Source organism: Lissotriton helveticus, chromosome 12 (genome assembly GCF_964261635.1).
Source record: "Lissotriton helveticus chromosome 12, aLisHel1.1, whole genome shotgun sequence".
In the NCBI taxonomy this organism is placed as follows: Eukaryota; Metazoa; Chordata; class Amphibia; order Caudata; family Salamandridae; genus Lissotriton; species Lissotriton helveticus.
The window spans coordinates 248,963,002-248,983,950 of NC_136073.1; the positions used below are offsets into that span (position 1 = coordinate 248,963,002).

Sequence of the window (20,949 nt, forward strand, 5' to 3'; positions counted from 1 at the left end):
GACGAGACTTTTTCCTTGTTCGCGATCAGCAACATCAAGTTGCCGATCGCGAGCGTGGAAAATAAACCTCCCCGTAAGATTCTCAAGGCGGGGAGGTCAGGTTTCTCATTGCGAGTGGTCGCGTATGCTCGCGACTGCTCGCAATGAGAAACTACCAGTCCGCGTTGAGAAAGCTGCCACTCGAGTAGAAATCTACTCGAGCGGCAGAAAACGAATGCTTGCACTGTGCAAGATGCAATTTGCACTGATTACACACTGCGAACAAGCATCCGGCACTGTGCAATCAGTGCGAACAGCATTTTGCACAGTGCACTACGCAGTTCGCGTAGCTACGCATAGCTCGCGTAGTGCACTTCGCTTAGCTACGCGTAGTGCTACAACGCGAACTACACCCAGGGTTAGTTAAAAAGAAGAAGGCTGGTGATACAAGAAATGTAGTATAGAAATGGATGTTGTTGAAGGTGACTGGGTGGAAATAAAAGCTGTGGTGCGAGCTCAGCCTGGGTCAAAATATACTGAGCCAAGGAAAGTGATCAATCTTTTCAGAAAATGCCATTAAAATAGAGGATAGTAGGATGTGAAATCTTAGTAGAGTGGTGCAGTTGAAAGATCATAATTCTTAACACACACTTTCCGATAGTGAACCTACATATTGTGAATGATCTGCAGAATCTTTTGGCAAGTCATTCAAAGGAATAGATGATCATCATGCTAGTAGTGGCAAGTAGTTGCCAGGAAGGTGGCAAGCCAAAGAGGTTCTGTAGAATTCCTGATTAACTCAATGATTATATAAGAATATATAGGTTCATTCATTAATATATAATGTGTAAAGGTTCATGCATTTATATAATATCACGGTAAAATTGTTTGTTACATATTGATGCTAATACATTTTCTAATTTGGGTCATTAATTTGTATATATGCTCTTTTTCTGTTAGATAGCATATTATGCTTTGTCAATTGTCTATTCTTTGTTTTTCATTTTGTATAAAGGGAAGATGTGTTGTATTGGCTGTGTATAAGAAGCTCGTGTACATACATGTTCTGCCTTTCTCTGATTTTACATGTATGTGTCTATATGAACGTTCACACACAGGAACGCTATTCATTTAATGTTATATGTCTCTGAAGTAGCTCCCTTCTTCTACTATCAGCCCAAAGCTTCACTGCTTGGGAGTTCGTGTACATGGCCGCTTTTCTGTTCTTTTGTTGTCAGGGGAGCGCGAGGCTGTTGTCCAAGGGTCACCAATTTGTATTGCTCTTCTATTGTCGAGGATTTGTGTGGACTTGCGTAGACCAGCTGCTGTTATATCACATGTTATATAATTCCACTGACTGTGCAGTCTCGTGCATAGGGATAGAAGAGCCATTCTATTGTCCTTCCTATGAACTAATTTGTGTGAGAGGCGTTTTCTATGTCTATGACTGTGGAGATGCTCGTTCACAAGGAGCTGTCATTCTATTGTCCTTCTTAAGCTCCTGTGCCGAATTCCGTCTTCTATGTCGGTAGCTTTACCAGACTGGTAAGGGTTACATCTGCCTCTTGGGCACTGGGGGCGCGCGGAGCTAAAAGCGGGCACGCGCTCGCCGAACAGTGACAACGCCCTGCTCGCGCCGGCTCCCGGGTGCTGATGCTGCAGAGATGCTGCAGCATTTCTCAGCAGACCGCCTCTGATTGGCCGTTGGCGGGCGTGACGTCAATCTCCTTTGCACAATCAGCCTGGTATAAAAGGCATCGGGACTGGAGCAGCCCACCTTTTGCACCGCGCAGCACCCACTGCTCACCCCACCACCACCACACCAGGCACTATGAGGGAAATCGTGCACATCCAGGCCGGCCAATGCGGCAACCAGATCGGGGCCAAGGTAAAGCTGCAGGGACGGAGTGTAGTGCAGGGGCGGATTGTGGCTGCACGACTGAGCTATTAGCTGCAGGAGTGAGACGTGGAGGGCCGAGGGGGCGTGACGCAGTGCTGGAGGGCGCTAGGTAGCGCCATGCAGCGTTTGAGGGTCGGAGCACTGGAAGGAAGCTAGTCTCTGGTGGGGGCGTGGCATTTTGTGCTGGAGGGAAGAGACGTGCAGTCACCAACTGAGGGGACTTGCAGTTCTATAGAGGCTATGCGAACAATGCATAATCGACATGAAGTGAAGACCGAGTGCTATGCAGGCAGTGCTGTTGGGAAGAGGCAGCGTTGATTAAAGATCCCTGGGGCGTTGATTAAGGGTCCCTGGGGGTTGGTGTTGATTAGAGATCCCTGGGCGTTGATTAAGGGTCCCTGGGGGTTGGCGTTGATTAAAGATCCCTTTGGTTTTGAAAGAAAGTGTATTCAGGGTGTGGGAGGGATTAAAGGTCCGTGAGGTTAATTAAAGCTCCCTGAGCTTCTGTGAAGATCTCTTGTGTTTATGCGGTTGTTTTAGGATCCTTGGGGTTTTGCCGATGATGAGGTATCTCTGGGGTCCAGAGGTTGATTCAAGATCCTGTGTTTCGGGGCTGAGTAGAGATGCCTGGTGGACAGAGGTTGATATTGGGTGGCTGGTTTTCTGGGCGTAAATGGACCCTGAGGTTTTGGAAATGATGAAAGACCCCAGAAGTCTCCAGTGGACTTACAAATATTATGGCCCTGGAGTGGAGCGGACATCCCTGGGTTTCTGGGTTTTAATAAGTATCCCTGGGGTATTCATGGTGATTGGGAATCCCATGTGTTCTATTATTGATTTGTGGTTATTGAGGGGAGCCTTTGTTTGTACTAAGGTGGATTACGAATCTGCAGGGTTCTGTGGTTGGTGAAGAACCCCCTGGGGCACAGGGGCTGGTTAAGGGCCTCTGAGGCTCTGACTATAGTTATGAATCCCTGGAGTTCTGGCAGTGATTTTGATATCCCTTGGGCTTCATGGTTGATTGAAGACTTCTCAGGTTCAGAGTTTCACTATCAAATCCTGGGGTTCGGATACCTATTAAGAATCCTTGGTGTTCTATGGCTGGGCAAGGCCCCGTCGGGTTCTGGAGTTGCTTGAAGATTCCTGGAGGCACACAGGTCGGTCTGCTGGGTGACAGGGTTTTGGGAGAGTTGAGTCGCCAATGGAAGACTGAGGGTGTTAACAAAGCGACTGGTCAGAACTTGTGTGAATGGGTAGTGGTGGACGGTAGGGGCTGCGGGTACAGCTTGGATTTGATTTAACTGGAGGTAGTGATAGAAGGTGTATTTGTGAGCTAGGAAGTAGTAGGGCTCATGTGCCTGGCGAGCTGCAGTAGCAGATCTGTGGAAACTGAGGAGTGAGAGGCCTAGAATCACACATTGTTGGGATAGAGTGGATGGTTTGTTGGTGCACCTGGACTCTAGGAGCTAGGGTTTAGAATCGCTCTTTGTTGCGTTGTTTTGACTGTGGTGTCTGGGTGTCAGGTCTGTGGCCTTTGGGATGGAGGTTGCATGGAATCACAAGATCTGTGGGGTTGGTGTGACTGGGGTGCTTGTGTGTCAGGCCTGTATGTGGGTACCAGGGTGAAGGGTGCATAGAACCATCACAGCCTGTGTGGGGCTAGTGGGGCTTTGGGTGCTTGTGTGTCAGATCTGTGGGGACTGGTGCAAAGGTTGCATGAAATCACCAGCTATGTGAGGATGGTGTTGCTGGGGTGCTTGTGTGTCAGGTCTGTGGTGTGACTGGTGTGCTGGTGGACACGCTGGAGTGTAGTGCTTTGTTAGTTAAAGTTGTCTTGCTGTTTTGACGTTTCCTGGGTGTGGTGCTTGCTTTGTCTTAGTTGAGCTGCCCATGCTGATTTTCCAGGCAAATCTGCTGGGCCGTCTCCATGCTGGGCTGGGCATGGAGAGGGCCCTGTGACAATATTGGAAGGAGATGATGTGTTTGAGACACGCCTAGTCTGGGTGGTATTTCGTCTGACACTGATTTGTCATTGACGGTGGGCGGAGCCAGCCTTTGTGCCTCTCTGAGCGTCAAAGCTGTTTCTACAGAGGGTGTGAGGGCTTGCAGTGTGATCGCCTCAGTATGGAGACTGGCGTGTTGAGGCCTCGCCCTAACCGTACTTGATGTGCATAAGGAAGGCATATTGCAGTGTGCACTGTCTGCAGATCAGTGCTTGCCTCGTGCGGACGTGCCTGCTCAGCAGCAGTGATCTGGGGAGACAGGCAGACGATCGCCACACCCCCTCCATCATTCCATGCTCCGCTGCTTTATAACGAAAGGTATTCAGGCCCTGGCCCATGACGTCATCCTCATCCCTAGACAACTCCTGGTGCTGGTGAGAGGGGAAGACTTTCTACATCTTTCTCATAACCATGAACGTGCAAAATTCACATAATGTGTTTTCGCATAATTAAGCCAAATTCCACAAAAGTTAAGCAAAATAATGCAAAACTGTTATTGAGAGCTAAATTTTGGTGCGAAATGTGTCCTTCCATTTTGGAAGTGAGGTTGCATTTCACGCTAGAAAAATTGCGCATAAAACACAGGTGCCGCAAACAAGGGCAGCTCACTTTTTGGTTGTTTCCGCTAAAATGTAGCTGCGAAAGCAGCGCAATTAACCCACTCGCTTAATGGGGTGGTTTCGGAAATGTTGCTTAACAAGCATAAATCAGAATTTTCGAATCTAAGTGAGATTACGCGGGTGTAATTGAAATTTCGCCTGGGCCTACTCATAGCTAGATCTCCTTTCACAGTTCTAGACCCGGTCTCCTGGTGCCCAACAATCACCTGTCAATCATCCTCAGCTTTGCTATGCACTCGCGTACAACACCCACAATTTTGAAACGGTCTGTCCCTGTGTCGGGGCCACTGACACACAGACCACCTCCAATGCTGTGTTCAGCCTCCTTGTAATGAACATTCACATACAGACCACCTCCTACTGTGCTCTGCCCTGTCTCCTGGTATCCACCATTCAGATACAGACCACTTTCTACAGTGCACTGTCTCAGTCTCCCAAGACCCACTATTCGCATACAGATCACCTCATCCAGTGCTCTGCCCTTTCTCTTGGTATCCACCAATCGGACACAGACCACCTTCTACAGTGCACTGTCTCCCGGTACCCACTATTCGAATACAGATCACCTCACCCAGTCCTCTGTTCCCCCATTATAGTCCCCTCAATCACATACAGACCACCTTCTTGTATGCTCTGGCCTTAAGTAGTAGTATCCACCCATTCTCGCACAGGCCCACTATTCACATGTAGGCCACGTCCAAAAATCTGTTGTCCCTTGGTTACAAACCCCATTCAGTACACAAAATGTCCTGCCCCTTTACCCCGGTACCAACCATTCTCCAAAAGTACACTATCCACGGGTTATAAATTACCCCCTCCCCCTTCCACACACAGACCACCTGCTACAGTGCTCGGCTTCTGGCTTCTGTCTACCTCTCGCCATCTCTAACATACAGATCACCTCATACAATGCACTCCATCTGTGTTGTAGCCCCCACCCATAGTCACACCTTCTGCAGTGCGTTGATGCTGTCTTCTGGTACCTACACTGCCTTCTCCATGGGCTCCAGATTCTGATCTTTCCTATTGTGACCCCTCCCGGCCCACCACCACCACGAGCTTCACCCATCCTCCCCTTCCGAGGAGCCGGGCCTGCCGCGCGCGCTGGTGCAGTGGTGAGCCACACCCTGAGACTGCAGCAGAGGCCTGAGAACAAAGGCCTGAGCTCAGCTCTGCAGCAGGCTGGGCCCGGCACGGTGCAGGCCGCACACGCAGCCCTCGACCCCGGGCCTGCACGGACATTAGACAGTGCAAGAAGCACTGTGCAGTCCCGATGTAGCACCCCGAATAAAAGGCTTGGGGTCTTTTTCAAGAAAAGGTTTGCCCTTCTCTCAGCCTTGATGTTTTCACATTTTGATATGGATGAATTTTGATTTTCTGGCCTTGTATGGGCCCAACATGTATCACGTTCACCCCAGCTCGTTATTGACATCAAGGAGAAAGTATGGCTCTGGACAGGAATTAAATATTTTATAAGCTCGTTTTGAACTGTAAGGCAACTTGTTGATTCTACTGTTCATGTGTGTTACCTCGGTATTGCTGCGATGTTTTCATTCATACACACGAGGTAACTCGAAGTGGGTCTATTTTTTAAATGAATAAAGCCCCGTTTGGCACACATTCTTTTTCTAGGTCTGTCAGATGACGACAGCGAATGACGTTCAAATGAATGATGTGTTTCGAATATTAAACTACGAGGCTTCTTTCAATGTTTTGGGAGTCGCCTCTTGAACCATGAAGAGGGCTGGCACGGCCCTTAGTGTATAGGATTATGTGTGAGTGGAAAAAGGAGGTCGGGCATGACAGAGAAGGACAGGAGGCCTCTGCATAAAATAACTCTATAAACACAAATTAGAAGGAAATGTGTATCTTGGAACACATCTGGACGATTTATAAGTAGGTATGCAACACACAGGCTGCGGCAGGCCTGCTCCTTGCTGCTGCTCTGCAGGTGCTTGGACACCTTCTTTTGGAATTGTTCCTCACTCTGTAGCTCTTTCACCAGTGCAGTGGGTCAGTGCTCGCCATGCATTTCAAACAAGGGAGTAGCTAGAAAAATGAAATACCCTCCACTCTGAGTCTCTGAACCATATCCAGTTTTGAGCAAGTGAGGCTAGTGAGACCGGCATTCGCTTTTCTCTCTGTTTTTTTCTCTCTTCCAACCATCCCTTTCCTGTCTGTCTTTTTCTCTTTCATCCATCTTCTATTCCACCTGTCCATCCTTTTTCTCCTCCATCCTTCCTTTTCCTGCGACATTTTGCTTTCCATGTAACTGCCATTCAACCATCATCCATCCTTCCTTCTCTCCATCCGACCATTCATCCATCTCTCTTTCTGTTCCCTCATCTATCTTGTTTCCTTTATTTTTCTTTTACATTAAACAGATAAGCCCAATTACCCTCTCCGGAGAGATCAGTGGCAACTCTGTGCCTCTCTGATGTGATATTACTAGCTGCCACTGCCTTACGGTTCACTCCCTGCCTATCTCATGTCATATATAGACCAGCTCCTGATATGGGATGTCAAGTTTCGTGCATAATTTTCCCCTAGGAAAGAGGCCTCTTTACCTGCAGCTTAGGCCTGGGCGTCAAATTCCACCCCGCTCGTGGAGTTTGCAAAGTTCTTCCCACTCAGCACTCTGCGTAGCGCGCGGACTTCAGAAAAACTCGGTTTCGAACAGCAGAGTGAAGTTTTTTCCAAACTCGCCAACTTGGCGAGCGCACTCGAGGAAAATCTTAATCCAGACCACCTCTCGCCGAAATTTCTCACTGCGTTCGGTCGACAATGGTTGCTACCGCTCACTTTGAGAAACCTTCTGTTCGCTATGAGAAAGCTGCCGCTCGAGCAGAACATCTAATCAAGCAGCAGAAAGAAGCAGTGCCCTCTTGCGCTGTGTGTGGTGCCGTTCTCGCTGATTTTACAGGACGGGACAAACACCTGGCACTAAAAAGCAGTGCAAACGGTGCAGCGTAAAACACTCCGCCACTTGTGAACTCCGTGTACCGCTGCAGTGTTTTTTGGTCACTTTGCAGCAGAACTCCGCAAACTCCGCCCAGGCCCACTGCAAATCCTAATCACACATTATCACCCCAGGAAATCGGAGGCATTCCCGTGCTTCACACCTCTTCCCAAGCAAGTCCAGGGAGGAAGATTCCTTAACCCCTTCCAGGCTGATGACGAGCTCAGCTCATCATGAGCGTAACCTGCCGTGCGCTCATGACGAGTTGAGCTCGTCATGTAACGCGGTATTTTAAAAATTACCGCGCACAGCGGGAAAAGCCGCCGCAGCGATGCGGTTAAAGTCAAGGCTGGTCCCCCTCTCGTTAGATTAAGAGGTATCTGCTGGTGTGTGAGCTCTTATCATCCATGCAATGACTGACAAGTGGTGCGGTCTCTTCCTAGGATGGTTCTTGTTACAGAAGAAGCAGTGACAGTGGTCCATCAAGAGACGTGCATAAGAGTCAGGTTCTTATCTGCACTCAGTGATTGAGAGATGTCGAAGTGTCTGATTGTTTATGTTATTTTCTACAGGCCGTCAGTGATCGTGACACTCAATGATCTATATGCCTGTGGATAGTGTTCTTTGAAGTCTACGCTGTGACTGTGACATTTGAAGTACGAGCCGTACGTCATATATTTTACAGATCATGCAGTAATCAAGCCACTTTGTGCTTGTGGACAGTCTTTGTTACAGGCCATGCAGTGATTGTGACACTTGAAGAGGTAGGAGCCTGTAGATAGTGTTTTAAGAGACCATGAAGTGATTGTGACCCTTAAAGAGGTAGAAGCCTGTAGATAGTGTTTTAAGAAGCCATGCAATCATTGGGACACTTGTAGAGGTGGGAGGTTGTAGATAGTGTCTTAGGAGGCCATACGTGAGTGTGACACTTGAAGAGGTAGGAGCCTGTAGATAGTGTTTTAAGAAGCCATGCAGTCATTGGGACCAGGGCCGGACTGGGAACCACAACCGGCCCTGGCAGAGTGCTCGGCCGCCCCCCCACCCCCGGGGATTTGGAAGTGCTGCCAAGCTCTTTGCCAGGGCCGGTTTCCCCCCTATTTTGGTACTGGGACGATTTTGCAGCTATGCTGCAAAAACGGCCATGTGACAAAAACAGCCCCCAGGGGCCCAAAACCGGCCCCCACAGTGTGGCCTACCAGGGGATTGCCCGATTCACGCTACGGCCAGACCGGCCCTGATTGGGACACTTGTAGAGGTGGAAGGTTGTAGATAGTGTCTTGGGAGGCCATACAGTGAGTGTGACACTGGAAGAAGTGAGAGCCTGTAGATAGTGTTTTAAGAGACCATGCAGTGATTGTGACACTTGAAGTGGTAGGAGCCTGTAGATAGTGTTTTAAGAGGCCATGCAGTGATTGTGACAGAGAAAGAGGTAGGAGCCCGTGGATAGTGTTTTACCAGGCCATGCAGTGATTGTGAAAGTTGAAGAAGTGGGAGCCTGTAGATAGTGTTTTAAGAGGCCATGCAGTGATTGTGACACTTGAAGAGGTAGGAGCCTGTAGATAGTGTTTTAAGAGGCCCTGCAGTGATTGTGACAGAGAAAGAGGTAGGAGCCCGTGGATAGTGTTTTAAGAGGCCATGCAGTGATTGTGAAAGTTGAAGAGGTGGGAGCCTGTAGATAGTGTTTTACCAGGCCATGCAGCGATTGTGAAAGTTGAAGAGGTGGGAGCCTGTAGATAGTGTTTTACGAGGCCATGCAGTGATTGTGACACTTGAAGAGGTAGGAGCCTGTAGATAGTGTTTTAAGAGGCCCTGCAGTGATTGTGACAGAGAAAGAGGTAGGAGCCCGTGGATAGTGTTTTAAGAGGCCATGCAGTGATTGTGAAAGTTGAAGAGGTGGGAGCCTGTAGATAGTGTTTTACCAGGCCATGCAGTGATTGTGAAAGTTGAAGAGGTGGGAGCCTGTAGATAGTGTTTTACCAGGCCATGCAGTGATTGTGACAGAGAAAGAGGTAGGAGCCCGTGGATAGTGTTTTAGGAGGCCATGCAGTGATTGTGAACGTTGAAGAGTTGGGAGCCTGTGGATAGTGTTTTAAGAAACCATGTAGTGATTGTGAAACTTGACGAGGTAGGAGCCTGTAGATAGTGTTTTAAGAGGCCATGTAGTGATTGTGACACTTGACGAGGTAGGAGCCTGTGGATAGTGTTTTAAGAGGCCATGCAGTGATTGTGACAGTTAAAGAGATAGGAGCCTGTAGGTAGTGTTTTAAGAGGCCATGCAGTGATTGTGAAAGTTGAAGGGGTGGGAGCCTGTAGGTAGTGTTGTAAGAGGCCATGCAGTGATTGTGACACTTGAAGTGGTAGGAGCCTGTAGATAGTGTTTTAAGAGGCCATGCAGTGATTGTAACAGAGAAAGAGGTAGGAGCCCGTGGATAGTGTTTTACCAGGCCATGCAGTGATTGTGAAAGTTGAAGAAGTGGGAGCCTGTAGATAGTGTTTTGAGAGGCCATGCAGTGATTGTGACACTTGAAGAGGTAGGAGCCTGTAGATAGTGTTTTAAGAGGCCCTGCAGTGATTGTGACAGAGAAAGAGGTAGGAGCCCGTGGATAGTGTTTTAAGAGGCCATGCAGTGATTGTGAAAGTTAAAGAGGTGGGAGCCTGTAGATAGTGTTTTACCAGGCCATGCAGCGATTGTGAAAGTTGAAGAGGTGGGAGCCTGTAGATAGTGTTTTACGAGGCCATGCAGTGATTGTGACACTTGAAGAGGTAGGAGCCTGTAGATAGTGTTTTAAGAGGCCCTGCAGTGATTGTGACAGAGAAAGAGGTAGGAGCCCGTGGATAGTGTTTTAAGAGGCCATGCAGTGATTGTGAAAGTTGAAGAGGTGGGAGCCTGTAGATAGTGTTTTACCAGGCCATGCAGTGATTGTGAAAGTTGAAGAGGTGGGAGCCTGTAGATAGTGTTTTACCAGGCCATGCAGTGATTGTGACAGAGAAAGAGGTAGGAGCCCGTGGATAGTGTTTTAGGAGGCCATGCAGTGATTGTGAACGTTGAAGAGTTGGGAGCCTGTGGATAGTGTTTTAAGAAACCATGTAGTGATTGTGAAACTTGACGAGGTAGGAGCCTGTAGATAGTGTTTTAAGAGGCCATGTAGTGATTGTGACACTTGACGAGGTAGGAGCCTGTGGATAGTGTTTTAAGAGGCCATGCAGTGATTGTGACAGTTAAAGCGATAGGAGCCTGTAGGTAGTGTTTTAAGAGGCCATGCAGTGATTGTGAAAGTTGAAGGGGTGGGAGCCTGTAGATAGTGTTTTAAGAGGCCATGCAGTGATTGTGAAAGTTGAAGAGGTAGGAGCCTGTAGATAGTGTGTTTTAAGAGGCCATGCAGTGATTGTGAAAGTTGAAGAGGTGGGAGCCTGTAGAAGGTGTTTTAAGAGACCGTGCAGTGATTGTGAAAGTTGAAGAGGTGGGAGCTTGTAGATAGTGTTTTAAGAGGCCATGCTGTGATTGTGAAAGTTGAAGAGGTAGGAGCCTGTAGATAGTGTTTTAAGAGACCCTGCAGTGATTGTGACAGAGAAAGAGGTAGGAGCCCGTGGATAGTGTTTTAAGAGGCCATGCAGTGATTGTGAAAGTTGAAGAGGTAGGAGCCCGTAGATAGTGTGTTTTAAGAGACCCTGCAGTGATTGTGACAGAGAAAGAGATAGGAGCCCGTGGATAGTGTTTTAAGAGGCCATGCAGTGATTGTGAAAGTTGAAGAGGTAGGAGCCTGTAGATAGTGTTTTAAGAGACCCTGCAGTGATTGTGACAGAGAAAGAGGTAGGAGCCCGTGGATAGTGTTTTAAGAGGCCATGCAGTGATTGTGAAAGTTGAAAAGGTAGGATCCCGTAGATAGTGTGTTTTAAGAGGCCATGCAGTGAGTGTTACACTCAAAGAGGTGGGAGCCTGTAGATAGTGATTCAAGAGGCCGTGCAGTGATTTTGACACTTGAAGAGGTATGTACCTGGGGGTTGTAGGGCAATGGCAAAGTTCCATCTGGTGGTCAAATGTGATGAGGCTTTCGATTAGTCAGCTTACAGGAAGAGAAGGTAATGGAGGGGGCTTGGGGCGTGGCTGCCAGCCTCTAAGAGCAGCACTCAGTAGAAATCACAAGCCCCCAGGGGCGGCCTAATGAAGGTGACTCATCGCTGGACCCGGCCCGGGTGAGGTCATTTCATATTCTCAGGGACCTTTAAAGAGGATAACTCCTCCTCCTCCTACCCTCCAGACTGAAACCCAATTTCACATCTGTGGCCACTTCTTATAATGACCTCGCAGCTGCCTCACCCTCAGACTGCTGCAAGCAGTGCTTTGTGTTTGACAAGGGGGTGCAAGGGCAGGGCCAGCTCTGAAGAGCTGGGCTCAGGCGCCCGAGCTCCTCCCCTGCTGGACCAGCATTCAGCCTGAGATGGCGCCTACGTCATCCCCTCGAGCCTCAGGCTACCCTCGAGAACAATGGTAATAAATGAATCCTATGGTCTGGCTACAGGGGACATATGCTGCACTCGCCTCTGCCACACACACCCAACCTGTGGCTAATACCACAAGGCCACAGCCACAATCAAAATGCCATGTTTTTAAAAACTCTTCAGCTGCTCGAGGGTTTGGCTCCAAGCTTAGTCTCACGCCTTCCTCCTGCACTGCTAACATCTGAGCTCAGCACCATCAAATGCATGCACGATGGGGCAGAAAATCACTGTACAAGGAGAGCTGGCACACATTCTCATAGGCGGCAATGCACCTTGGAGTATGCTTGTAACAAGCCGGTGACATCTTGGTGAAGGTTTGAGTGGCTCTAACCACAAGCATCATACTTATCTCGACTCAAAAGTAAGGGTGAAGTCAAGTGTTTAAAGGGCGATCCAATTAAGGCGAAAGAATGGACACCTTTTTGGCAGATTGATATATGTTTGAAAAGCAGGTGACCCCACTAAAGTCTAGGGCTGCATTTTGATTGTCTGGTGAGGAATGGATGTAAAAAGAGGGTGACATGCGGCTGATTTGACATTTATGAGACAATGTACATATGAGCGCATTGAAAAGGGAAAACCACATTACACGCCTTGTCGTTTTTCATTAGGTCGAGCCTGGGCAGCGCATGCCCTGCTCCGTTAGGCATGCTGTATTCAGGTATGGAATAGAAGCTCCGCCCAGTTCCCGCCCATCTTCTCAATTGGCTCCTGTTACTGTCCTTTGGAAATTATTGCTTTTCATTTGTGAATAGGCTTAGTAGCCCCTCCTTGGTACCACCTTGTCTGCATCTGTAATTTCCCATAAGGACTGGACTTTTTACTTGTGTTACACGGTCTGCTTTATACAATCGGTGAGCACTATTTTCTTTAATGATCTTCCCCTACTCCACCCACGACATCGCAGCACGCCGCCCACTTTTATATTGTTATTAGTAATGTATTTATTTAAATTACAGTGTGGTCCACTTCAACTATAGCAGCTGTGCTTATTTAATTAACGGTGCAGTGCGCTTTCACTTTAGCAGCAGCACTACAGAACCCTTCTTTCTTTTTTTCTTTTTGGGTGAAAGCGTCCCATACCGCGCTTTCACTTTAATGTTGGCCGCGCCCCTTCTTTAGACGCTGCTCACTGTAACCTGAATAAGATGAGCAGCGACTAAAGAAAGGGGCGCGGCTACTATTGAAGAGGTATCGCATTTGCGAGAGTTTGAGCTATTGCCATTAGAAATGACAATGCCTTTTACATGTGTTGCTTTTAAAAATACATAAATAAAAGGCATTGTCATTTACAATGCCACTATCTTAAACGCTCGCAAATGCAAGACCTATTGCATTGAAAATGCTTGCAGAACGGAAATAACCTTATGATATATCCTGTCACAAACTGTGATTTTCTAAACCTAGAGTTGGCTTGATATCTCATGTGTTTATAGAACCTAAATCAAATAATCTGGGGTCCACCTCAGAGAGAGTATATGCGAAAAGTGAAAGTGCACACAGGAGAATAATAACCTCGTCCTCTGTCAGTGTGACATAATTTCTAACAGCCTCACCAAACCGTGTGATGGTTTCATTCCTTTGCTTATTGGCATTCTCGTGTAAATTATGTCATAGATGAAGTGGAGGGCAAGATAATAAGTAGAACTGTGTCCGAGAGGGCGTGACATGATATTCCTCAATCTAGCTCATTATATTTCTGTCGCCCTATTCCGATAGGTCTTGGCTTACTAGTCTTTCTTCTATTTCCTTGGAATTAAATTTGCTTTGTATGTCTTCTGTTTCTGTTTTCTGGAACCTATCATTATTATCCTTTTACCATTTCTATGAATGAATTTTACCCAATTGGTGCATCTGCCCCACCGATGCAATTTTAGAAAGCTGTCGTGTTAGTCTTTGTTATATTTCTATGGGTAGGAACAAACGCTACAGCCCTCCAGACTGAGAAGGACTTGAGTGGGATGCAAGCATCTACCAATGTCATATTGGGTCATACTTCCTTCTGGGGTAGGTTGTGCAGAATCCTGTGTTAGAGAAGTGAGATTATATGTAATACTTGGTTATGTTAGATCCTCTGTTTGGGTAGTGGAATAAAGATGTTAATGTAAGATGGATGGTTTGGGGGGAGGGTCTGGGGACCTGCCCTGATGGTGGGTGGAGCTTTGTTTTTGCATAGGGACAGATGCTAGAGCGGGAGAGGTGTGAACCACATGGTGTTCCCATGGCGTGAGTTGACTCTAAAGCTAGCGAGGCGCTTTACTGTCAATTCAGTCTATGGGAGTGAAGGACTGGCGAAAAGGGAGCGATTTCCACTTCAGCTGTTGTCCTGTGAGATGCATGCTGTTGGCCAAAGGAGTTTCTACTTTGGGTCAACGAGGGTGCTTTTGTGGCTAATGGACAGTATAACGCCCTATTGCCACATGCAGTCTGGGGAGTCTGGGACATACTACACGTCAGTAAGTGGGGCCAATATAGTGTGTGGAATCTTGGACAGCCTGCGTGAGGTTACTGGGGCACTTGGGTACAGCTCTGCGAGCTTGGGTCACATGACCAGGATGAGGCGCTTGGGGCACGTGGGATGTGTGAAAAGCTTGGAGGACACCAGTGTGAGGCTCTGACTGGAAAGGAATGGGAGCAACTGGCGCTATCATGGCGATACAGTAACATGAGGTATACCTATAGTCTGAGAAATGTGTTGATAGGCATAGGTGGTGTGTCGCTCAAAATGAACCACAAGTGAAAATGTTAAGGGGGAGACATCCCTTAAGGATAAGAACCCTCACTCACCCGAAGGTGACATGCTTCATCATATGGGTCCTCCTTACCAATGCTGAAAACCTAGTCAACATTGGGAGCTACTACTTCGGGATAATTAAAGAAGGAGCTCAGAGATGTTTTGGTTTGTAAGGAGTGGGATGGTAATCCCATATGAGGGCTGTGAGGTGTAGTGAGGTATGCAGCGCTGTGAGAAGAGAAGGTGGTGACTTAAAACTATCTAGAGCCCATGAGAGCCAGTCCGGGACTGGCTCACGTGGGCGCCGAGGTACCGACGGAAAGCGCGGGGCCTCCTTCCAGAGCAGTTCGCCAGGTAGAGGTGAGGCAGGAATATCCTACACTTGCGGATACCTGGGTATGACCTGACAGACAAAGACAAGCAGGAATACCGGTTCTGTATAAATAATCTTTATTATCTCCTTTTATGATTTACACTTTATTGTGCAGCAGCATTATCACGTAGTCAATCTGGTCCTGAAGAAAGCCGCTGATACACTAGCAGTGATCAACAGGCTGAAACATGTTGACCATAAAGTGACGGTGGTTTTAAATCAATACCACTGTGCTGTTCCTTTTTAATCCTGTCAGGTACAACACACTATTAAAGCATTCTCCTGTGATTCTACCTAGATAGTTTTAAGTCACCACCTTCTCTTCTCACAGCGCTGCATACCTCACTACACCTCACAGCCCTCATATGGGATTACCATCCCACTCCTTACAAACCAAAACATCTCTGAGCTCCTTCTTTAATTATCCCGAAGTAGTAGCTCCCAATGTTGACTAGGTTTTCAGCATTGGTAAGGAGGACCCATATGATGAAGCATGTCACCTTCGGGTGAGTGAGGGTTCTTATCCTTAAGGGATGCCTCCCCCTTAACATTTTCACTTGTGGTTCATTTTGAGCGACACACCACCTATGCCTATCAACACATTTCTCAGACTATAGGTATACCTCATGTTACTGTATCTATATTAGGGAATATATACCTAGTGGTCTTTAAACTTTCCCTCTTGACCCTCAATCTACGGTAGTGTTTGGGCTATCATGGCGATACCAGCCCTAAGCACCCTCAGTGCGTCACCTGATAGGAGCAACGTAATCCAAAGCGCCTCGCAGCGGCGCTACATGCAAAGTATAGTCTCTGTATTGTAAGGGAGGCGTCAGTGTTGCGCGGAAGAACACTAACCCGTCGGTAAAAGCTCTTTGTATATAACTCTATAGATATATCCCCCCCCCCCCTTGCGGGCGGGGTGCCTGTCTCCTTAAGATGCAGACTTTCCCCCAAAGCCTGTAATTGCCGCACCTGCTGCCGCCGAGCGGCTAATCATCCTATCTCCAGGGCGACATCTGCGCCTCCGTGATTACAGGGCGCGCGCACAGGCTGAGGAACAGAATGTTTCCGGCCTGGTCCCTGATGGGGCGGGGGCAGAGGGAGCGTCTGGGAGGCGGAGAAGGGCCCTGCCGATGCCAGGTCGGAAAACACTCGCCTGCTTCCTGAACACGGGACCCGAGGGCAGAGCAGGCCCCACCGGCCCTGCCAGTGTGTGCATCATCCCCTGTCTGCGGTTGGCACGCAGGCCCTCTGTCACCAGCTTTACTCCTGCTGGTTCAGGCGGTGCAGTTGCTCCTTAGTGACTGCTGAGGTCCCTCCCACCGGTTTTGTGTCTGCGGCACCTTTGTTCCCATCTCTGCGAGATTGATGCATCCCTTCAATAGGGGGGCGCACAATAATAAACACATATGTACTATATATATGTGTGTGCTGGGAGCGAGGGACTTGAGTCAGGCACATGGCAGGGGCCCTTGACACGACTCTCCTTGAACTTCTTTTCAAAGGTCCTGTCCTGGCACATCTCCAGAAACTACCCATAGGCAGTATTGCTGGGAGTTGGGCAGGCCCGATTTTAGACTCCACTGCCCTATCTGGACTAAGAAGGAAGAGCTGGCTGCTGCTTTTTGGCCGTGATGGAGCGAGAGAGGGGTTGGGCGCTGTGTCATCCACCCAGTGGTACAGTCAGAGATGGGGGCATTACTTTTTTTCACTTCCCACCTCCCCTAAGCAACGCAGGGGCTGATTCCTTAACCCCAAGAAAAGGAGGTGCTCACCCATCAGGCTCCCTCCTTCTGACCCCCTCACCTCCGTTTTACACAGGGGGGTGGAGGGGTTGGTGATGTTGCTGCGCCGGTAAGCACAGCTCTCCAGGGACCGGGTCCAGCCGGGAGGACCTGTTACCGCCTCTAATGCGGAGATGGACAGGCAGCGCGCGCGTGCTGGAGGCAGACTTCTGAATCAGCAATTAGCGGTGAGCGCGTGCCAGCATCTCCAGGCTTTGTCTGCTCCGGCGCCAGCGCTCCAACCAGCCGCGCGACCAGCGCTCCAACCAGCCTCGCGACCAGCGCTGCAACCAGCCGCGCGACACGCGCCCCAACCAGCCGCGCGACCAGCGCTCCCGCGACCCGCGCACCAACCAGCCGCGCGACCCGCGCACCAACCAGCCGCGCGACCCGCGCTGAAACCTGCCTCGCGACCAGCGCCTGCATTCACCCCGTTATAGACGTATTCCACTTTACCCAAAGTACGATGTCTTTCTAAGGCGGGTCATTCTGTCTGCCCACTACACCCCACAGCCTCTGGTAACCTCACGCCGCGCTACCCTCTCCCACCAGTAGAAGACTGGCTCACTGAAAAAAATGGTTTGTTAAGAGCCCGGTCTGTGCCTCTGAACGTCCCGGGAGAGATGTGCTGTTGGGCAGCCAGCCGCATGACAGGCTGTGTCTGACGAGGCCTTTCCCATTCACTGTGGCCTTCCGGTATTCCTCTTGAGGCCCTTTGAGGCCTACGTCAGTCACCCCTAGTGGAACACAAGGCCTGCTGACGCAGACCGGATACTTGGAATCCCCTGTAAACAAGGCCCGGAAGAGGACAAAAGAGAGCCCAACAGAAGGCGAATTGTCTGTTGCCGCTAACACACAAAGTGCATTTAACTTCTCACAGTTATATCAAGCCGATCATTAAAACGTATTTACCATTTTATCATAGACAGTCCTGCCATCATATCATTGGATGAATGTCAGAAGAGTTTATAATTGGGTACATTTAAGAGTTTGGGAAACTAAACTATGCAAACATTATTTTTTCAGTGTTACTAGGTTAAATTGCAGAAAGGAAAATATAAAATGATTTAGTAAAAATGTGCTAAATGGCATACATTGCTGTCACCATGCGTAATATTCATCTATGTGTTGGTGTACTGCTGACATCCCAGACAGCAGTTAACAGAAGTAAACATACGTTTTCCACAAAAAATTATTAATGTAAACATTATACAGCCGAATAATATAAGTGTTTTTAAATGTACACATTTCTCTTGGCACCAGCTTCCTAATATCTGTGCTCTAGCAGACAACTGATTTCCATCTGCACCGGGAGCTCAACAACCATGTGGAATGGATCAGCTTGCCTTACCAGTATGCCTCTTGGCTATTGCCAACACTGGGGTACCATTTCATCTAGGCTGCAGTGCCGTCATCCAAACTGTGTGCTCTTTCTAAGCCCTTCTACATAATAAGTGTATGCACCCTCCATTTCGGTGCAAAGCCTGTAGCATTGAGGGCAGAGAAGCAGAGAAGTCTTCTGGTGGTGTCTAGCTCTGGTTGGAGAACTGTCCCTCCCTCTGAGATTGGATTCTGATGAGGGCAGTGACTGAGTTTGGGGTACTGCGTCTCTCCATCCTGTACCAAGTCAGAATAGTTTGGTTGAGTTGATGTCATCCTGCAAGGAGAGAAATACAACAGGAGGCCCCTGTACTCTACTACCAAAGGACTAGTATAGGGAGTCCAAAAAATTACCAAACAGATGATAATGATGGGCATTTTACTCAGGCATGCACTTCCTGTGGTCACAAATGTGCATATAATGCAGGACTATTAGCAAGCAGCTTGGGGGTTAATGCTGTTCTAGTTTTATCAATCTAAAAATGATCTGTGCGTGGAGGAACTCTCCAAGCAGGCTGGATAAAGACCAATGGCAGGAGATTTTGGCCTAAAAAAATATACCATATTTATTAAGAAAATGCAACCACCTAAAATACTCTCTATAGCACCCCAGAATGCACATATGTTTATTAAAGAGGATACAAGCCTTGCATAAATGAGGTGGTGTCGCCCTAATCCACAACTCCACATGGACAGCTACCTTTCCCCCATTCAACCAAATCGATTGTATAGAAGGCCTGCCTTTTAGCATACAAACCTCTCCGACCTCCTCCTGTTCAGGAATACTCATCTATCGTCCCCCCATTCCAATCTTTCGCACTTACCGGCCTTGATGGACTATATCATCCAGCTTAGCACTCGATACGCCAACTTCACCGCCTTAGGAGATTTCAACCTCCACGTTGACAACGAATCCTGCTCGTACAGCAGGCACTTTATCGCCACGCTAATGGCCTGCAACCTAGTCCAAATAATAACCCTACCCACACACAAAGCGGGTCACACACTGGACTTAATCTGCTCCAATCTCCACTCCATCCGGGCCGGACCCCCTATGCCAGTTATTTGGTCGGACCACTTCATTATCTCTTTCAAGATCGACATCCCCCGCCCCATCAGACCTATTATCAATCCTAAAACCTCAGGCAGAAACTGGAGCCGCATCACCCTGGACGCGCTCCAGAAACACCTTAAAAATTCCCAACCATGCCCGTCGTCTGACCCTGACCTAGCTATCAACCATCTGGATACTTGGATCGGTCAGGCCTTAGATGCCCTGGCCCCCATTAAACCCATCAAAACTAACAGGGCGGCACCATCAGCCCCCTGGTACTCCGACGAACTTCGGCAGAAAAAGGCTTTCTGTAAATCTCATGAGCGCCACTGGAGACAGAATTACTCTCCGGACAGCAAAACCACCTATAAAGCTGCCCTTAAAGAATATTGGAGAATGATAGAGAAGCATAAATGGGACTTCCTGGCCTTCAAAATCAAACTCGCTAGCAATGGCGCCAGGGAGATCTTCAATATTGTGAGATCCTTCACAGATCCTACCTCGCTGACTCGTTCTCAGCCCGCCTCACAGGAGCTATGCAACAAACTCTCACAATTTTTTGAGGACAAAATTGAGATTATCTATTCATCTTTTCCCCCCTCCAACAGAGAAGGAGGTAACCAGCGATCCATCCCTCTCACACCGCCACTATCCTCCCTGTCCGAATTTGCAGTAATATCGGAAGCCGATTCTATGACAGAGCTACTTAAATGCAAATCAGGTTCTCCTAACGATCCTTGGCCTGCCAAGGAATACAAAAAACTGGCACCCCTACTCAACCCCTATCTAAATCACATCTGGAACGACTCCCTCAGAACAGGAAGCTTCCCTTCCTAATGGAAACATGCCTCCTTAGTCCCCATTCTGAAGAAGCCCAATTTGGACCCCGACCTTCCCAGCAACTACAGGCCCATTTCCCTTCTGCCTGTCCCAGCTAAGATCCTGGAAAAGCTGGCTCACTCTCAATTGGCGAACTTCATCGAGTCCAATGGGCTTCTCCATGACTCCCAGCATGGCTTCAGGTCGGGCCACAGCACGGAGTCGGCCCTTATTGAAAAGGCCGACTCTGTGAGATGGACGCTTGACCGAGGGTCGAGGGCGGTGTTAGTGCTGCTGGATCTCTCAGCAGCATTTGACACCGTCTCTCACAAGATCCTGCTGAGAAGGCTGGAGGACTTAGGGCTGGGTGGTTCTGTGCTGAAATGGCTATCTTCCTACCTGTCCGACCGCACACAGCAAGTTTTTACCCCTCCCTTCACCTCCTCTGCCAGACCGCTCAAATGGGGAGTCCCACAAGGCTCTTCCCTTAGCCCGCTTTTGTTTAATGTTTATTTTACCCCCTTGGCCAAGCTGATTGCTCAGACTGGGATTAAATGCACATCCTATGCCGATGACATTCAGCTACTTTTTACGTTCGACACCCCCTCCGCCTCTGCTTTCGATCCACTGAAATCCTGCCTTAGAGATATCTCTAATTGGATGGACGCCAATTCCCTCCGTCTCAACGCAGGAAAAACGGAGATCCTGTTTTTTAACTCGCCATCTCCCCTGGATTCTAGTCTGTGGTGGCCCGAAGACCTGTGCCAAGCCCCCACGCCCAAAGACTCGGTGAGAAACCTAGGAGTACGCTGGGACAACCATCTCAGCTTCAACACCCAGG

General features: G+C 48.5%; 1 protein-coding gene across 1 annotated transcript in view; it reads left to right on the forward strand.

Annotated features, from left to right (window-relative positions):
* The first annotated feature begins 1,756 nt into the window (after positions 1-1,756).
* TUBB3 (tubulin beta 3 class III) overlaps positions 1,757-20,949 on the forward strand; it is a 42,356-nt gene continuing 23,163 nt past the window's right edge. The window contains exon 1 of the mRNA XM_078671135.1: positions 1,757-1,867. Within this exon, the coding sequence (XP_078527261.1) occupies positions 1,811-1,867 (57 nt within the window). The 5' untranslated portion in view covers positions 1,757-1,810. The remainder of the gene's footprint in view (positions 1,868-20,949) is intronic.